This window comes from Oncorhynchus kisutch, unplaced genomic scaffold (genome assembly GCF_002021735.2).
Source record: "Oncorhynchus kisutch isolate 150728-3 unplaced genomic scaffold, Okis_V2 scaffold727, whole genome shotgun sequence".
Classification (NCBI taxonomy): domain Eukaryota; kingdom Metazoa; phylum Chordata; class Actinopteri; order Salmoniformes; family Salmonidae; genus Oncorhynchus; species Oncorhynchus kisutch.
In genome coordinates this window covers 1,104,833-1,122,332 of record NW_022262672.1, presented here as the reverse complement: position 1 = coordinate 1,122,332, position 17,500 = coordinate 1,104,833, and the positions used below count along the sequence as shown (strand labels likewise).

The window sequence follows — 17,500 nt, the reverse complement described above, 5'->3', positions numbered from 1 at the left end:
TAGAACCACAGACTACACCTTGGCAGTAGACTGAGCTGTGCCATAGAACCACAGACTACACCTTGGCAGTAGACTGAGCTGTGCCATAGAACCACAGACTACACCTTGGCAGTAGACTGAGCTGTGCCTTAGAACCACAGACTACACCTTGGCAGTAGACTGAGCTGTGCCTTAGAACCACAGACTACACCTTGGCAGTAGACTGAGCTGTGCCATAGAACCACAGACTACACCTTGGCAGTAGACTGAGCTGTGCCATAGAACCACAGACTACACCTTGGCAGTAGACTGAGCTGTGCCATAGAACCACAGACTACACCTTGGCAGTAGACTGAGCTGTGCCATATAACCACAGACTACACCTTGGCAGTAGACTGAGCTGTGCCTTAGAACCACAGACTACACCTTGGCAGTAGACTGAGCTGTGCCTTAGAACCACAGACTACACCTTGGCAGTAGACTGAGCTGTGCCTTAGAACCACAGACTACACCTTGGCAGTAGACTGAGCTGTGCCTTAGAACCACAGACTACACCTTGGCAGTAGACTGAGCTGTGCCATAGAACCACAGACTACACCTTGGCAGTAGACTGAGCTGTGCCATAGAACCACAGACTACACCTTGGCAGTAGACTGAGCTGTGCCATAGAACCACAGACTACACCTTGGCAGTAGACTGAGCTGTGCCATAGAACCACAGACTACACCTTGGCAGTAGACTGAGCTGTGCCTTAGAACCACAGACTACACCTTGGCAGTAGACTGAGCTGTGCCATAGAACCACAGACTACACCTTGGCAGTAGACTGAGCTGTGCCTTAGAACCACAGACTACACCTTGGCAGTAGACTGAGCTGTGCCATAGAACCACAGACTACACCTTGGCAGTAGACTGAGCTGTGCCATAGAACCACAGACTACACCTTGGCAGTAGACTGAGCTGTGCCATAGAACCACAGACTACACCTTGGCAGTAGACTGAGCTGTGCCATAGAACCACAGACTACACCTTGGCAGTAGACTGAGCTGTGCCATAGAACCACAGACTACACCTTGGCAGTAGACTGAGCTGTGCCATAGAACCACAGACTACACCTTGGCAGTAGACTGAGCTGTGCCTTAGAACCACAGACTACACCTTGGCAGTAGACTGAGCTGTGCCTTAGAACCACAGACTACACCTTGGCAGTAGACTGAGCTGTGCCTTAGAACCACAGACTACACCTTGGCAGTAGACTGAGCTGTGCCATAGAACCACAGACTACACCTTGGCAGTAGACTGAGCTGTGCCTTAGAACCACAGACTACACCTTGGCAGTAGACTGAGCTGTGCCTTAGAACCACAGACTACACCTTGGCAGTAGACTGAGCTGTGCCATAGAACCACAGACTACACCTTGGCAGTAGACTGAGCTGTGCCTTAGAACCACAGACTACACCTTGGCAGTAGACTGAGCTGTGCCTTAGAACCACAGACTACACCTTGGCAGTAGACTGAGCTGTGCCTTAGAACCACAGACTACACCTTGGCAGTAGACTGAGCTGTGCCTTAGAACCACAGACTACACCTTGGCAGTAGACTGAGCTGTGCCATAGAACCACAGACTACACCTTGGCAGTAGACTGAGCTGTGCCTTAGAACCACAGACTACACCTTGGCAGTAGACTGAGCTGTGCCATAGAACCACAGACTACACCTTGGCAGTAGACTGAGCTGTGCCATAGAACCACAGACTACACCTTGGCAGTAGACTGAGCTGTGCCTTAGAACCACAGACTACACCTTGGCAGTAGACTGAGCTGTGCCATAGAACCACAGACTACACCTTGGCAGTAGACTGAGCTGTGCCATAGAACCACAGACTACACCTTGGCAGTAGACTGAGCTGTGCCTTAGAACCACAGACTACACCTTGGCAGTAGACTGAGCTGTGCCATAGAACCACAGACTACACCTTGGCAGTAGACTGAGCTGTGCCATAGAACCACAGACTACACCTTGGCAGTAGACTGAGCTGTGCCATAGAACCACAGACTACACCTTGGCAGTAGACTGAGCTGTGCCATATAACCACAGACTACACCTTGGCAGTAGACTGAGCTGTGCCATATAACCACAGACTACACCTTGGCAGTAGACTGAGCTGTGCCATAGAACCACAGACTACACCTTGGCAGTAGACTGACAGTATTTTAAGGCGGTTGAGATCCTCCTAAACTCCTGTGTCTCCTCCCCAGGGCTCCAGATGGACCCTCCAGGCCACCACCATGGACGGAAACTTTGTACGTGTAATTCAACCCTCAGAAACAACAATGATATAAGGGTTAGGGTTATTACTATTGATCAAATGATATTTGAATTCAATATTAAAGACACCCAAAGACATGTTTACCTGAATTAATGACACCCAAGGACATGTTTACCTGAATTAATGACACCCAAGGACATGTTTACCTGAATTAATGACACCCAAAGACATGTTTACCTGAATTAAAGACACCCAAAGACATGTTTACCTGAATTAATGACACCCAAGGACATGTTCACCTGAATTAATGACACCCAAGAACATGTTTACCTGAATTAATGACACCCTAGAACATGTTTTCCTGAATTAATGACACCCAAGAACATGTTTTCCTGAATTAATGACACCCTAGAACATGTTTTCCTGAATTAATGACACCGTAGAACATGTTTTCCTGAATTAATGACACCGTAGAACATGTTTACCTGAATTAATGACACCGTAGAACATGTTTTCCTGAATTAATGACACCGTAGAACATGTTTTCCTGAATTAATGACACCCTAGAACATGTTTTCCTGAATTAATGACACCCTAGAACATGTTTTCCTGAATTAATGACACCGTAGAACATACGTAACTAACTGCTGTTTCTCCTCCGCAGGGAATTCTCATGGTGCAGCCAGATCAGATGCAGGTGAGCCACTTCCCCTATCTTTATATGCTAACAACTTAAACTATACTAACTATACAAACCATATACTAACTATACAAACCATATACTAACTATACAAACCATATACTAACTATACTAACTATATATACTAACTATACAAACCATATACTAACTCTATTAACCATATACTAACTATATAAACCATATACTAACTATACAAACCATATACTAACTATAATAACTATATATACTAACTATACTAACTATACTAACTATACTAACTATACAAACCATATACTAACTATATATACTAACTATATATACTAACTATACTAACTATACTAACTCTATATACTAACTATACAAACCATATACTAACTCTATATACTAACTATACAAACCATATACTAACTCTATATACTAACTATATATACTAACTAACTATACTAACTATACAAACCATATACTAACTCTATATACTAACTATATATACTAACTAACTATACTAACTATACAAACCATATACTAACTCTATATACTAACTATACAAACCATATACTAACTCTATATACTAACTATATATACTAACTATACTAACTATACAAAACCATATACTAACTATACAAACCATATACTAACTATATATACTAACTATACTAACTATACAAACCATATACTAACTCTATAAACCATATACTAACTATATATACTAACTATACTAACTATACTAACTATACAAACCATATACTAACTCTATAAACCATATACTAACTATATATACTAACTATATATACTAACTATATATACTAACTATACTAACTATACAAACCATATACTAACTCTATTAACCATATACTAACTATATATACTAACTATATATACTAACTATACTAACTATATATACTAACTATATATACTAACTATACTAACTATATATACTAACTATACAAACCATATACTAACTCTATTAACCATATGCTAACTATATATACTAACTATACTAACTATATATACTAACTATATATACTAACTATACAAACCATATACTAACGATATAAACCATATACTAACTATATATACTAACTATACTAACTATATATACTAACTATATATACTAACTATACAAACCATATACTAACTCTATTAACCATATGCTAACTATATATACTAACTATACTAACTATATATACTAACTATACAAACCATATACTGACTCTATTAACCATATGCTAACTATATATACTAACTATACTAACTATATATACTAACTATACAAACCATATACTAACTCTATTAACCATATGCTAACTATATATACTAACTATACTAACTATATATACTAACTATACAAACCATAGACTAACTATATAAACCATATACTAACTCTATAAACCATATACTAACTATATATACTAACTATACTACCTATATATATATATATATATATATATATATATTAACTATACAAACTATATATACTAACTATACAAACCATATACTAACTCTATAAACCATATACTAACTGTATATACTAACTATACTAACTATATATACTAACTAACTATACTAACTATATATACTAACTATACTAACTATATATACTAACTATACTAACTATATATACTAACTATACAAACCATATACTAACTCTATAAACCATATACTAACTGTATATACTAACTATACTAACTATATATACTAACTATACAACCCATATACTAACTCTATAAACCATATACTAACTATATATACTAACTATATATACTAACTATATATACTATATATACTAACTATACTAACTGTACTAACTCTATATACTAACTATACTAACTATGTATATTAACTATACAAACCATATACTAACTCCATAAACCATATACTAACTCTATTATTAACTCTATATACTAACTATACAAACCATATACTAACTCCATAAACCATATACTAACTCTATTTACTAACTCTATATACTAACTATACAAACCATATACTAACTCTATATACTAACTATATAAACCATATACTAACTCTATTTACTAACTCTATATACTAACTATACAAACCATATACTAACTCTATTTACTAACTCTATATACTAACTATACAAACCATATACTAAACTCTATTTACTACTCTATATACTAACTATACAAACCATATACTAACTCTATTTACTAACTCTATATACTAACTATACAAACCATATACTAACTCCATAAACCATATACTAACTATACTAACTATATATACTAACTATACTAACTATACAAACCATATTCTAACTCCATAAACCATATACTAACTCTATTTACTAACTCTATATACTAACTATACAAACCATATACTAACTCCATAAACCATATACTAACTCTATTTACTAACTCTATATACTAACTATACAAACCATATACTAACTATACAACCATATACTAACTCTATTAACCATATACTAACTATATATACTAACTATACTAACTATATATACTAACTAACTATACTAACTATACAAACCATATACTAACTCTATTAACCATATACTAACTCTATATACTAACTATATATACTATATATACTAACTATACAAACCATATACTAACTATACAAACCATATACTAACTATACTAACTAATATATACTAACTATACTAACTATACAAACCATATACTAACTATATATACTAACTATATATACTAACTATATATACTAACTATACTAACTATACTAACTCTATATACTAACTATACAAACCATATACTAACTCTATATACTAACTATACAAACCATATACTAACTCTATATACTAACTAACTATACTAACTATACAACCAAATACTAACTCTATATACTAACTATATATACTAACTAACTATACTAACTATACAAACCATATACTAACTCTATATACTAACTATACAAACCATATACTAACTATATATACTAACTATATATACTAACTATACTAACTATACAAACCATATACTAACTATACAAACCATATACTAACTCTATATACTAACTCTATATACTAACTCTATATACTAACTCTATATACTAACTATACAAACCATATACTAACTATATATACTAACTATACTAACTATACAAACCATATACTAACTATATATACTAACTATATATACTAACTATACTAACTATATATACTAACTATACAAACCATATACTAACTATATATACTAACTATATATACTAACTATACTAACTCTATATACTAACTCTATATACTAACTATACAAACCATATACTAACTATATATACTAACTATACTAACTATACAAACCATATACTAACTATATATACTAACTAACTATACTAACTATACAAACCATATACTAACTCTATAAACCATATACTAACTATATATACTAACTATACTAACTATACTAACTATACAAACCATATACTAACTCTATAAACCATATACTAACTATATATACTAACTATACTAACTATATATACTAACTATACAAACCATATACTAACGATATAAACCATATACTAACTATATATACTAACTATATATACTAACTATACTAACTATACAAACCATATACTAACTATACAAACCATATACTAACTCTATTAACCATATACTAACTATATATACTAACTATATATACTAACTATACTAACTATATATACTAACTATACTAACTATATATACTAACTATACAAACCATATACTAACTCTATTAACCATATGCTAACTATATATACTAACTATACTAACTATATATACTAACTATATATACTAACTATACAAACCATATACTAACGATATAAACCATATACTAACTATATATACTAACTATACTAACTCTATAAACCATATACTAACTATATATACTAACTATACAAACCATATACTAACTCTATTAACCATATGCTAACTATATATACTAACTATACTAACTATATATACTAACTATACAAACCATATACTAACTCTATTAACCATATGCTAACTATATATACTAACTATACTAACTATATATACTAACTATACAAACCATATACTAACTCTATTAACCATATGCTAACTATATATACTAACTATACTAACTATATATACTAACTATACAAACCATAGACTAACTATATAAACCATATACTAACTCTATAAACCATATACTAACTATACTAACTATATATACTAACTATATATACTAACTATATATACTATATATACTAACTATACTAACTGTACTAACTCTATATACTAACTATACTAACTATGTATATTAACTATACAAACCATATACTAACTCCATAAACCATATACTAACTCTATTTACTAACTCTATATACTAACTATATAAACCATATACTAACTATATAAACCATATACTAACTCTATAAACCATATACTAACTCTATTTACTAACTCTATATACTAACTATACAACCCATATACTAACTCCATAAACCATATACTAACTATATATACTAACTATACTAACTCTATTTACTAACTCTATAAACCATATACTAACTATACAACCCATATACTAACTCTATAAACCATATACTAACTATATATACTAACTATACTACCTATATATATATATATATATATATATATATATATATATATTAACTATACAAACTATATATACTAACTATACAAACCATATACTAACTCTATAAACCATATACTAACTGTATATACTAACTATACTAACTATATATACTAACTCTATAAACCATATACTAACTGTATATACTAACTATATATACTAACTCTATAAACCATATACTAACTGTATATACTAACTATACTAACTGTATATACTAACTATATATACTAACTCTATATACTAACTATACAACCCATATACTAACTCTATAAACCATATACTAACTCTATTTACTAACTCTATATACTAACTATACAACCCATATACTAACTCCATAAACCATATACTAACTATACAACCCATATACTAACTCCATAAACCATATACTAACTCTATAAACCATATACTAACTATATATACTAACTATACTACCTATATATATATATATATATATATATATATATATATATATATATATATTAACTATACAAACTATATATACTAACTATACTACCTATATATATATATATATATATATATATATATATATTAACTATACCAACTATATATACTAACTATACAAACCATATACTAACTCTATAAACCATATACTAACTGTATATACTAACTATACTAACTATATATACTAACTATACTAACTGTACTAACTCTATATACTAACTATACTAACTATGTATATTAACTATACAAACCATATACTAACTCCATAAACCATATACTAACTCTATTTACTAACTCTATATACTAACTATACAACCCATATACTAACTCCATAAACCATATACTAACTATATATACTAACTATACTAACTATATATACTAACTACATTAACTATATATATATACTAACTATGCTAACTATATATACTAAATATACTAACTATATATACTAACTATATATACTATCTACACGAACTATACTAACTATATATACTAACTCAATATACTATATACTAACTATATATACTATCTCTATATAATAACTATACTAACTATATATACTAACTATATATACTAACTATACTAACTCTATATACTAACTATATATACTAACTATACTAACTCTATATACTAACTATATATACTATATACTAACTCTATATACTAACTATATATACTATATACTAACTCTATATACTAACTATATATACTATATACTAACTCTATATACTAACTATATATACTATATACTAACTCTATATACTAACTATATATACTAACTATACTAACTCTATATACTAACTATATATACTAACTATACTAACTCTATATACTAACTATATATACTATATACTAACTCTATATACTAACTATATATACTATATACTAACTCTATATACTAACTATATATACTATATACTAACTCTATATACTAACTATATATACTAGCCTTATTGCTTAAACATACCAGACTCCTCTGGCCTTATTGATTAAATATACCAGACCTCCTCTGGCCTTATTGATTAAATATACCAGACCTCCTCTGGCCTTATTGATTAAATATACCAGACCTCCTCTGGCCTTATTGATTAAATATACCAGACCTCCTCTGGCCTTATTGATTAAATATATACTATAATTTGTAGGCGTGACATGCTCTTACCATGTTCTGCTTCCTGTCTGTCAGACTGTCAACCCCATCCTGATCCTGGCCCTGGTCCCCATCATGGACAGCCTGGTCTACCCTCTCATAAAGAAATGCCACCTGAACTTTACGTGAGTTGTGTGACTGCTTACACACGTTTTCAAAACTGTCTCCTTTTTTCAAAACTCTACACGCAATTCCCAAAACTGCACACACAAAATGCCTCACATCTCCTTCAAAATGTAACACTGCATTCAAAATGCCATAAACACATGTCAGAATGAAGCATTTGCATCAAATGGCAAACACTGCTTTCATAATAGTACATCTTGGATATACCATGTAAACACTGCTTTCATAATAGTACATATTGGATATACCATGTAAACACTGCTTTCATAATAGTACATATTGGATATACCATGTAAACACTGCTTTCATAATAGTACATATTGGATATACCATGTAAACACTGCTTTCATAATAGTACATATTGGATATACCATGTAAACACTGCTTTCATAATAGTACATATTGGATATACCATGTAAACACTGCTTTCATAATAGTACATATTGGATATACCATGTAAACACTGCTTTCATAATAGTACATATTGGATATACCATGTAAACACTGTTGTTCTAAATCTAAAGCTCTTTGGTCTTTCATAGGCTTATATCTACATTTCAATACAATGTTCTACAGTGAAAGTCATCGGCTGAGAGGGGTAACAACTGTAAACACCAATGCAATGTAGAAACAGAAAATATTTATTCGGCCAAACATTACTGTTGTATACAGTAGCATACAACAAACCCATAAACATATGTAAACCAAAAGTATATTCTTAGAATACAGTAAAGAACACAATTGTGTGTGTGGCGTCCCGGGGGGGCAGTCACCAGTGCTAAGCTACGCTTCATCTCTTCTCCGGCCTGGGTCTGGCCACAATACTTCGTCCACGTCACAAGATACGTTTTCTCTTGCCAAACATCGAGGGAAGTATCTCCTAGCATGGCCTATCCAACCTTGGAAAGAGGCACCCTCTATGTCCCCACATGGAGGGAAGTATCTCCTAGCATGGCGTATCCAACCTTGGAAAGAGGCACCCTCTATGTCCCCACATGGAGGGAAGTATCTCCTAGCATGGCGTATCCAACCTTGGACAGAGGCAACCTCTATGTCCCCACATGGAGGGAAGTATCTCCTAGCATGGCGTATCCAACCTTGGACAGAGACAACCTCTATGTCCCCACATGGAGGGAAGTATCTCCTAGCATGGCGTATCCAACCTTGGACAGAGGCAACCTCTATGTCCCCACATGGAGGGAAGTATCTCCTAGCATGGCGTATCCAACCTTGGACAGAGACAACCTCTATGTCCCCACATGGAGGGAAGTATCTCCTAGCATGGCGTATCCAACCTTGGACAGAGGCAACCTCTATGTCCCCACATGGAGGGAAGTATCTCCTAGCATGGCGTATCCAACCTTGGACAGAGGCAACCTCTATGTCCCCACATGGAGGGAAGTATCTCCTAGCATGGCGTATCCAACCTTGGACAGAGGCACCCTCTATGTCCCCACATGGAGGGAAGTATCTCCTAGCATGGCGTATCCAACCTTGGACAGAGACAACCTCTATGTCCCCACATGGAGGGAAGTATCTCCTAGCATGGCGTATCCAACCTTGGACAGAGGCAACCTCTATGTCCCCACATGGAGGGAAGTATCTCCTAGCATGGCGTATCCAACCTTGGACAGAGACAACCTCTATGTCCCCACATGGAGGGAAGTATCTCCTAGCATGGCGTATCCAACCTTGGACAGAGGCAACCTCTATGTCCCCACATGGAGGGAAGTATCTCCTAGCATGGCGTATCCAACCTTGGACAGAGGCACCCTCTATGTCCCCACATGGAGGGAAGTATCTCCTAGCATGGCGTATCCAACCTTGGACAGAGGCAACCTCTATGTCCCCACATGCGTCCTCCATTGCCTGGAGAAGCGGCATGCGGGCATAGGGTTGGCGATCATACACTTTCCAGCGCCAGGCTGAGAAGAATTCCTCTATGGGATTTAGAGAAGGTGAATATGGGGGTAGGTACAAAACTACACATCGTGGATGGGTGGCAAACCAGTTTTGGACCAGAACAACCCGGTGAAAACTAACATTGTCCCATAAAACCACAAATCTAGCAGGTCCTGATCTGGATCAGGGACAAGCACTGTGTAGATTGCATCCAGAATAGTGAGCATATGGCCGGTGTTGTACGGACCCAGTGTGGCGTTGTGATGGAGGACCCCGTTTTGAGTGATGGCAGCACATATAGTTATATTACACCCACGCTGTCCAGGGACATTGGTAAATGCCCTCTGTCCTATTACATTACCCCCACGCTGTCCAGGGACATTGGTAAATGCCCTCTGTCCTATTACATTTCTTCCGCGGCGCCTGGTTTTGGTGAGGTTGAAGCCAACCTCATCCACATAAATAAATTAATGGCGAATTACATGGGCATCCAGCTCCAATACTCTCTTTAACAGACAAAAGGATATACAGATGAGTAAATATGGTGTGTCTGGAAGTAGTGTTGCATACATACCTCTACAAAGTCATGTCGCATATTCTTGACTCTGTCAGAGTTTCTCTCAAATGGCACCTTGTGAAGTTGTTTCATCGTCACTCTGTGCCGTTGGAGGATGCGTTGTGTGGTCGACAGTAAAGTTGTTTCATCGTCACTCGGTGTCGTTGGAGGATGCGTTGACAGGCTGTCAGCATTGATGTTGTTAAATATGGTGTCGTTATTCAAGATATGCTCTCTTATCTCTCGAATCCTAATTGCATTGTTGGCCAAAACCATATTTATAATTGTAGTCTCTTGTACATCTGTAAACAAGCGTCCTCGTCCTCCATGATGTCTTTGCCTTTCCACTCTGTACAGAATTCAAACACAGTATGTGTTCAGCATAGGAACTGTAAACAAGTGTCCTCGTCCTCCATGATGTCTTTGCCTTTCCACTCTGTACAGAATTCAAACACAGTGTGTGTTCAGCATAGGAACTGTAAACAAGCGTCCTCGTCCTCCATGATGTCTTTGCCTTTCCACTCTGGACAGAATTCAAACACAGTATGTGTTCAGCATAGGAACTGTAAACAAGTGTCCTCGTCCTCCATGATGTCTTTGCCTTTCCACTCTGGACAGAATTCAAACACAGTATGTGTTCAGCATAGGAACTGTAAACAATGTACAACAAAATGTAGTACAGCCTGATAACCAACCTCATTCATTCAATGCAGTGCAGTAAATGGATGGCTTAGAGTTACAGATGTTTATGCAATACTATGCAGTCATACGTATTTTACAGTACATTACTGTAATACTAAAACAGTCATTAGATAGTTGCATACCTGTTCTCATTTATGAAGGTTCGAATTATGGACGCCACTGTAAATCGACTCAAGTTGGCTGGACTCTCAGTCCAGTCCAGCCTCTCTCATGGTCAAACCGTGGTTGATCATATGATCAACAAGTGTTGCCCAAATCTCATCAGAGATGGCTCTCCTTCCTTCTCTTCTTTGCCCTCGTCCTCTTCTTCCTCTTCCTCTCCCTCCTACTCCTCTTGCTCTCTGTCCATTGTTGGCATCCATTGTTCAAAACAGGGAATCTGACCTTTGACCTATTTATGGGCCTATACTACAGTAAAGCAGTGATTGGTTAGTGATCAGTTAAGCTATTAGTGTTTGCACATGGATATTTGGTGTGTAGTTTTGCACTAATGGTTTTGGATATTTGGTGTGTAGTTTTGCACTAATGGTTTAGATATTCGGTGTGTAGTTTTGCACTATGGTTTAGATATTGGGTGTGTAGTTTTGCACTAATGGTTTTGGATATTCGGTGTGTAGTTTTGCACTAATGGTTTTGGATATTCGGTGTGTAGTTTTGCACTATGGTTTAGATATTCGGTGTGTAGTTTTGCACTATGGTTTAGATATTCGGTGTGTAGTTTTGCACTATGGTTTAGATATTCGGTGTGTAGTTTTGCACTAATGGTTTTGGATATTCGGTGTGTAGTTTTGCACTAATGGTTTTGGATATTCGGTGTGTAGTTTTGCACTATGGTTTAGATATTCGGTGTGTAGTTTTGCACTTTGAGTGAGAGGTTTCAAAACTCGTGTGACATGAAAAGATGTTGGGTGTCAGCAGTTGGAAAAAACTGTAACAGAGTCACACAGACTGGGCCTCACGTTGTTGTGTGACCTGCGGTATTAACAGAGTCACACAGACTGGGCCTCACGTTGTTGTGTGACCTGCGGTATTAACAGAGTCACACAGACTGGGCCTCACGTTGTTGTGTGACCTGCGGTATGAACAGAGTCACACAGACTGGGCCTCACGTTGTTGTGTGACCTGCGGTATTAACAGAGTCACACAGACTGGGCCTCACGTTGTTGTGTGACCTGCGGTATTAACAGAGTCACATAGACTGGGCCTCACGTTGTTATGCTGATACAACACATATTCTGCATCATTATGACTACACAAACATGTTAACACAGTCACTGTGTCTGTGTATGTGTGTCTGTGTCTGTGTGTCTGTGTGTCTGTGTATGTGTGTCTGTGTATGTGTGTCTGTCTTGTCTGTCTGTCTGTCTGTCTGTCTGTGTGTGTGTATGTGTGTCTGTCTTGTCTGTCTGTCTGTCTGTGTGTATGTGTGTGTGTGGTGTGTGGTGTGTGTCTGTCTGTCTGTCTGTCTGTCTGTCTGTCTGTCTGTCTGTCTGTCTGTCTGTCTGTCTGTCTGTCTGTCTGTGTGTGTGTGTGTGTGTGTGTGTGTGTCTGTGTCTGGGTGGGTGTGTGTGTGTGTCTGTCTGTGTAGGCCTCTGAAGAGGATGACAGTAGGGATGCTGATTGCTGTGTGTGTCTGTCTGTCTGTGTAGGCCTCTGAAGAGGATGACAGTAGGGATGCTGATCGCTGTGTCTGTCTGTCTGTCTGTGTAGGCCTCTGAAGAGGATGACAGTAGGGATGCTGATTGCTGTGTGTGTCTGTCTGTCTGTGTGTGTAGGCCTCTGAAGAGGATGACAGTAGGGATGCTGATCGCTGTGTCTGTCTGTCTGTCTGTCTGTGTAGGCCTCTGAAGAGGATGACAGTAGGGATGCTGATTGCTGTCTGTCTGTCTGTCTGTGTAGGCCTCTGAAGAGGATGACAGTAGGGATGCTGATTGCTGTGTCTGTCTGTCTGTCTGTGTAGGCCTCTGAAGAGGATGACAGTAGGGATGCTGATCGCTGTGTGTGTGTCTGTCTGTCTGTCTGTGTAGGCCTCTGAAGAGGATGACAGTAGGGATGCTGATCGCTGTCTGTCTGTCTGTCTGTGTAGGCCTCTGAAGAGGATGACAGTAGGGATGCTGATTGCTGTGTGTGTGTCTGTCTGTCTGTCTGTGTAGGCCTCTGAAGAGGATGACAGTAGGGATGCTGATTGCTGTGTGTGTGTCTGTCTGTCTGTCTGTGTAGGCCTCTGAAGAGCATGACAGTAGGGATGCTGATTGCTGTGTCTGTCTGTCTGTGTAGGCCTCTGAAGAGGATGACAGTAGGGATGCTGATTGCTGTGTGTGTGTCTGTCTGTGTAGGCCTCTGAAGAGGATGACAGTAGGGATGCTGATCGCTGTCTGTCTGTCTGTCTGTGTAGGCCTCTGAAGAGGATGACAGTAGGGATGCTGATCGCTGTGTCTGTCTGTGTAGGCCTCTGAAGAGGATGACAGTAGGGATGCTGATCGCTGTGTGTGTGTCTGTCTGTGTAGGCCTCTGAAGAGGATGACAGTAGGGATGCTGATCGCTGTCTGTCTGTCTGTCTGTGTAGGCCTCTGAAGAGGATGACAGTAGGGATGCTGATCGCTGTGTCTGTCTGTGTAGGCCTCTGAAGAGGATGACAGTAGGGATGCTGATCGCTGTGTGTGTGTCTGTCTGTGTAGGCCTCTGAAGAGGATGACAGTAGGGATGCTGATCGCTGTGTGTGTGTCTGTCTGTGTAGGCCTCTGAAGAGGATGACAGTAGGGATGCTGATTGCTGTGTGTCTGTCTGTCTGTGTAGGCCTCTGAAGAGGATGACAGTAGGGATGCTGATCGCTGCGTTGGCTTTTGTAGCCGCTGCCCTGCTGCAGTTACAGATTGATGTGAGTATGTATATATATACACACACATACACCCCCCACACACACACACCCCCCACACACATACACCCCCCACACACATACACCCTGCTGCAGTTACAGATTGATGTGAGTATGTATATATATACACACACATACACCCCCCCACCACATACACCCTGCTGCAGTTACAGATTGATGTGAGTATGTATATATATACACACACATACACCCCCCACACACACACACCCCCCACACACATACACCCCCCACACACACATACACCCTGCTGCAGTTACAGATTGATGTGAGTATGTATATATATACACACACATACACCCCCCCACCACATACACCCTGCTGCAGTTACAGATTGATGTGAGTATGTATATATATACACACACATACACCCCCCACACACACATACACCCCCCCCCACACATACACCCTGCTGCAGTTACAGATTGATGTGAGTATGTATATATATACACACACATACACCCCCCCCCCCACACATACACCCTGCTGCAGTTACAGATTGATGTGAGTATGTATATATATACACACACATACACCCCCCCACCACATACACCCTGCTGCAGTTACAGATTGATGTGAGTATGTATATATATACACACACATACACCCCCCCACACACACACACATACACCCCCCCCACACACATACACCCCCCACACACACATACACCCCCCACACACACATGCACCCTGCTGCAGTTACAGATTGATGTGAGTATGTATATATATACACACACATACACCCCCCCACACACACATACACCCCCCCACCACATACACCCTGCTGCAGTTACAGATTGATGTGAGTATGTATATATATACACACATACACCCCCCCCACACACACACCCCCCCACACACATATCCCCCCCCCCACACACATACAACCCCCACACACACACACATACACCCCCCACACACACACATACACCCCCCCACACACATACACCCCCCACACACACATACACCCTGCTGCAGTTACAGATTGATGTGAGTATGTATATATATACACACACATACACCCCCCCACCACATACACCCTGCTGCAGTTACAGATTGATGTGAGTATGTATATATACACACACACATACACCCCCCCCCCCACACATACACCCCCCCACACACATACACCCCCCCCACACAAACACCCTGCTGCAGTTACAGATTGATGTGAGTATGTATATATATACACACACATACACCCCCCCCCCCCCACACATACACCCTGCTGCAGTTACAGATTGATGTGAGTATGTATATATATACACACACATACACCCCCCCACCACATACACCCTGCTGCAGTTACAGATTGATGTGAGTATGTATATATACACACACACATACACCCCCCCCACACACATACACCCCCCACACACACATACACCCCCCACACACACATACACCCTGCTGCAGTTACAGATTGATGTGAGTATGTATATATATACACACACATACACCCCCCACACACACATACACCCCCCCACACACACACACACCCTGCTGCAGTTACAGATTGATGTGAGTATGTATATATATACACACACATACACCCCCCACCACATACACCCTGCTGCAGTTACAGATTGATGTGAGTATGTATATATATACACACATACACCCCCCCACACACACACCCCCCACACACATATCCCCCCCCCCCACACACATACACCCCCCACACACACACACATACACCCCCCACACACACACATACACCCCCCCACACACATACACCCCCCACACACACATACACCCTGCTGCAGTTACAGATTGATGTGAGTATGTATATATATACACACACATACACCCCCCCACCACATACACCCTGCTGCAGTTACAGATTGATGTGAGTATGTATATATACACACACACATACACCCCCCCCCACACATACACCCCCCCCACACACATACACCCCCCCACACACATACACCCCCCCACACACATACACCCCCCCCCACCACATACACCCTGCTGCAGTTACAGATTGATGTGAGTATGTATATATACACACACATACACCCCCCCACCACATACACCCTGCTGCAGTTACAGATTGATGTGAGTATGTATATATACACACACACACACCCCCCACACACACATACACCCTGCTGCAGTTACAGATTGATGTGAGTATGTATATATATACACACACATACACCCCCCCCACCACATACACCCCCCCA

At 38.3% G+C, this 17,500-nt stretch overlaps 1 protein-coding gene across 1 annotated transcript in view; it reads left to right on the top strand.

The window, feature by feature from the left end:
- LOC109882123 (solute carrier family 15 member 1) overlaps nt 1-17,500 on the top strand; it is a 66,525-nt gene that overhangs the window by 37,746 nt on the left and 11,279 nt on the right. Inside the window, exons 12-15 of the mRNA XM_031816009.1 lie at nt 2,237-2,281; nt 2,912-2,944; nt 9,167-9,255; nt 15,213-15,294. Coding sequence (XP_031671869.1) covers nt 2,237-2,281; nt 2,912-2,944; nt 9,167-9,255; nt 15,213-15,294 — 249 coding nt within the window. The remainder of the gene's footprint in view (nt 1-2,236; nt 2,282-2,911; nt 2,945-9,166; nt 9,256-15,212; nt 15,295-17,500) is intronic.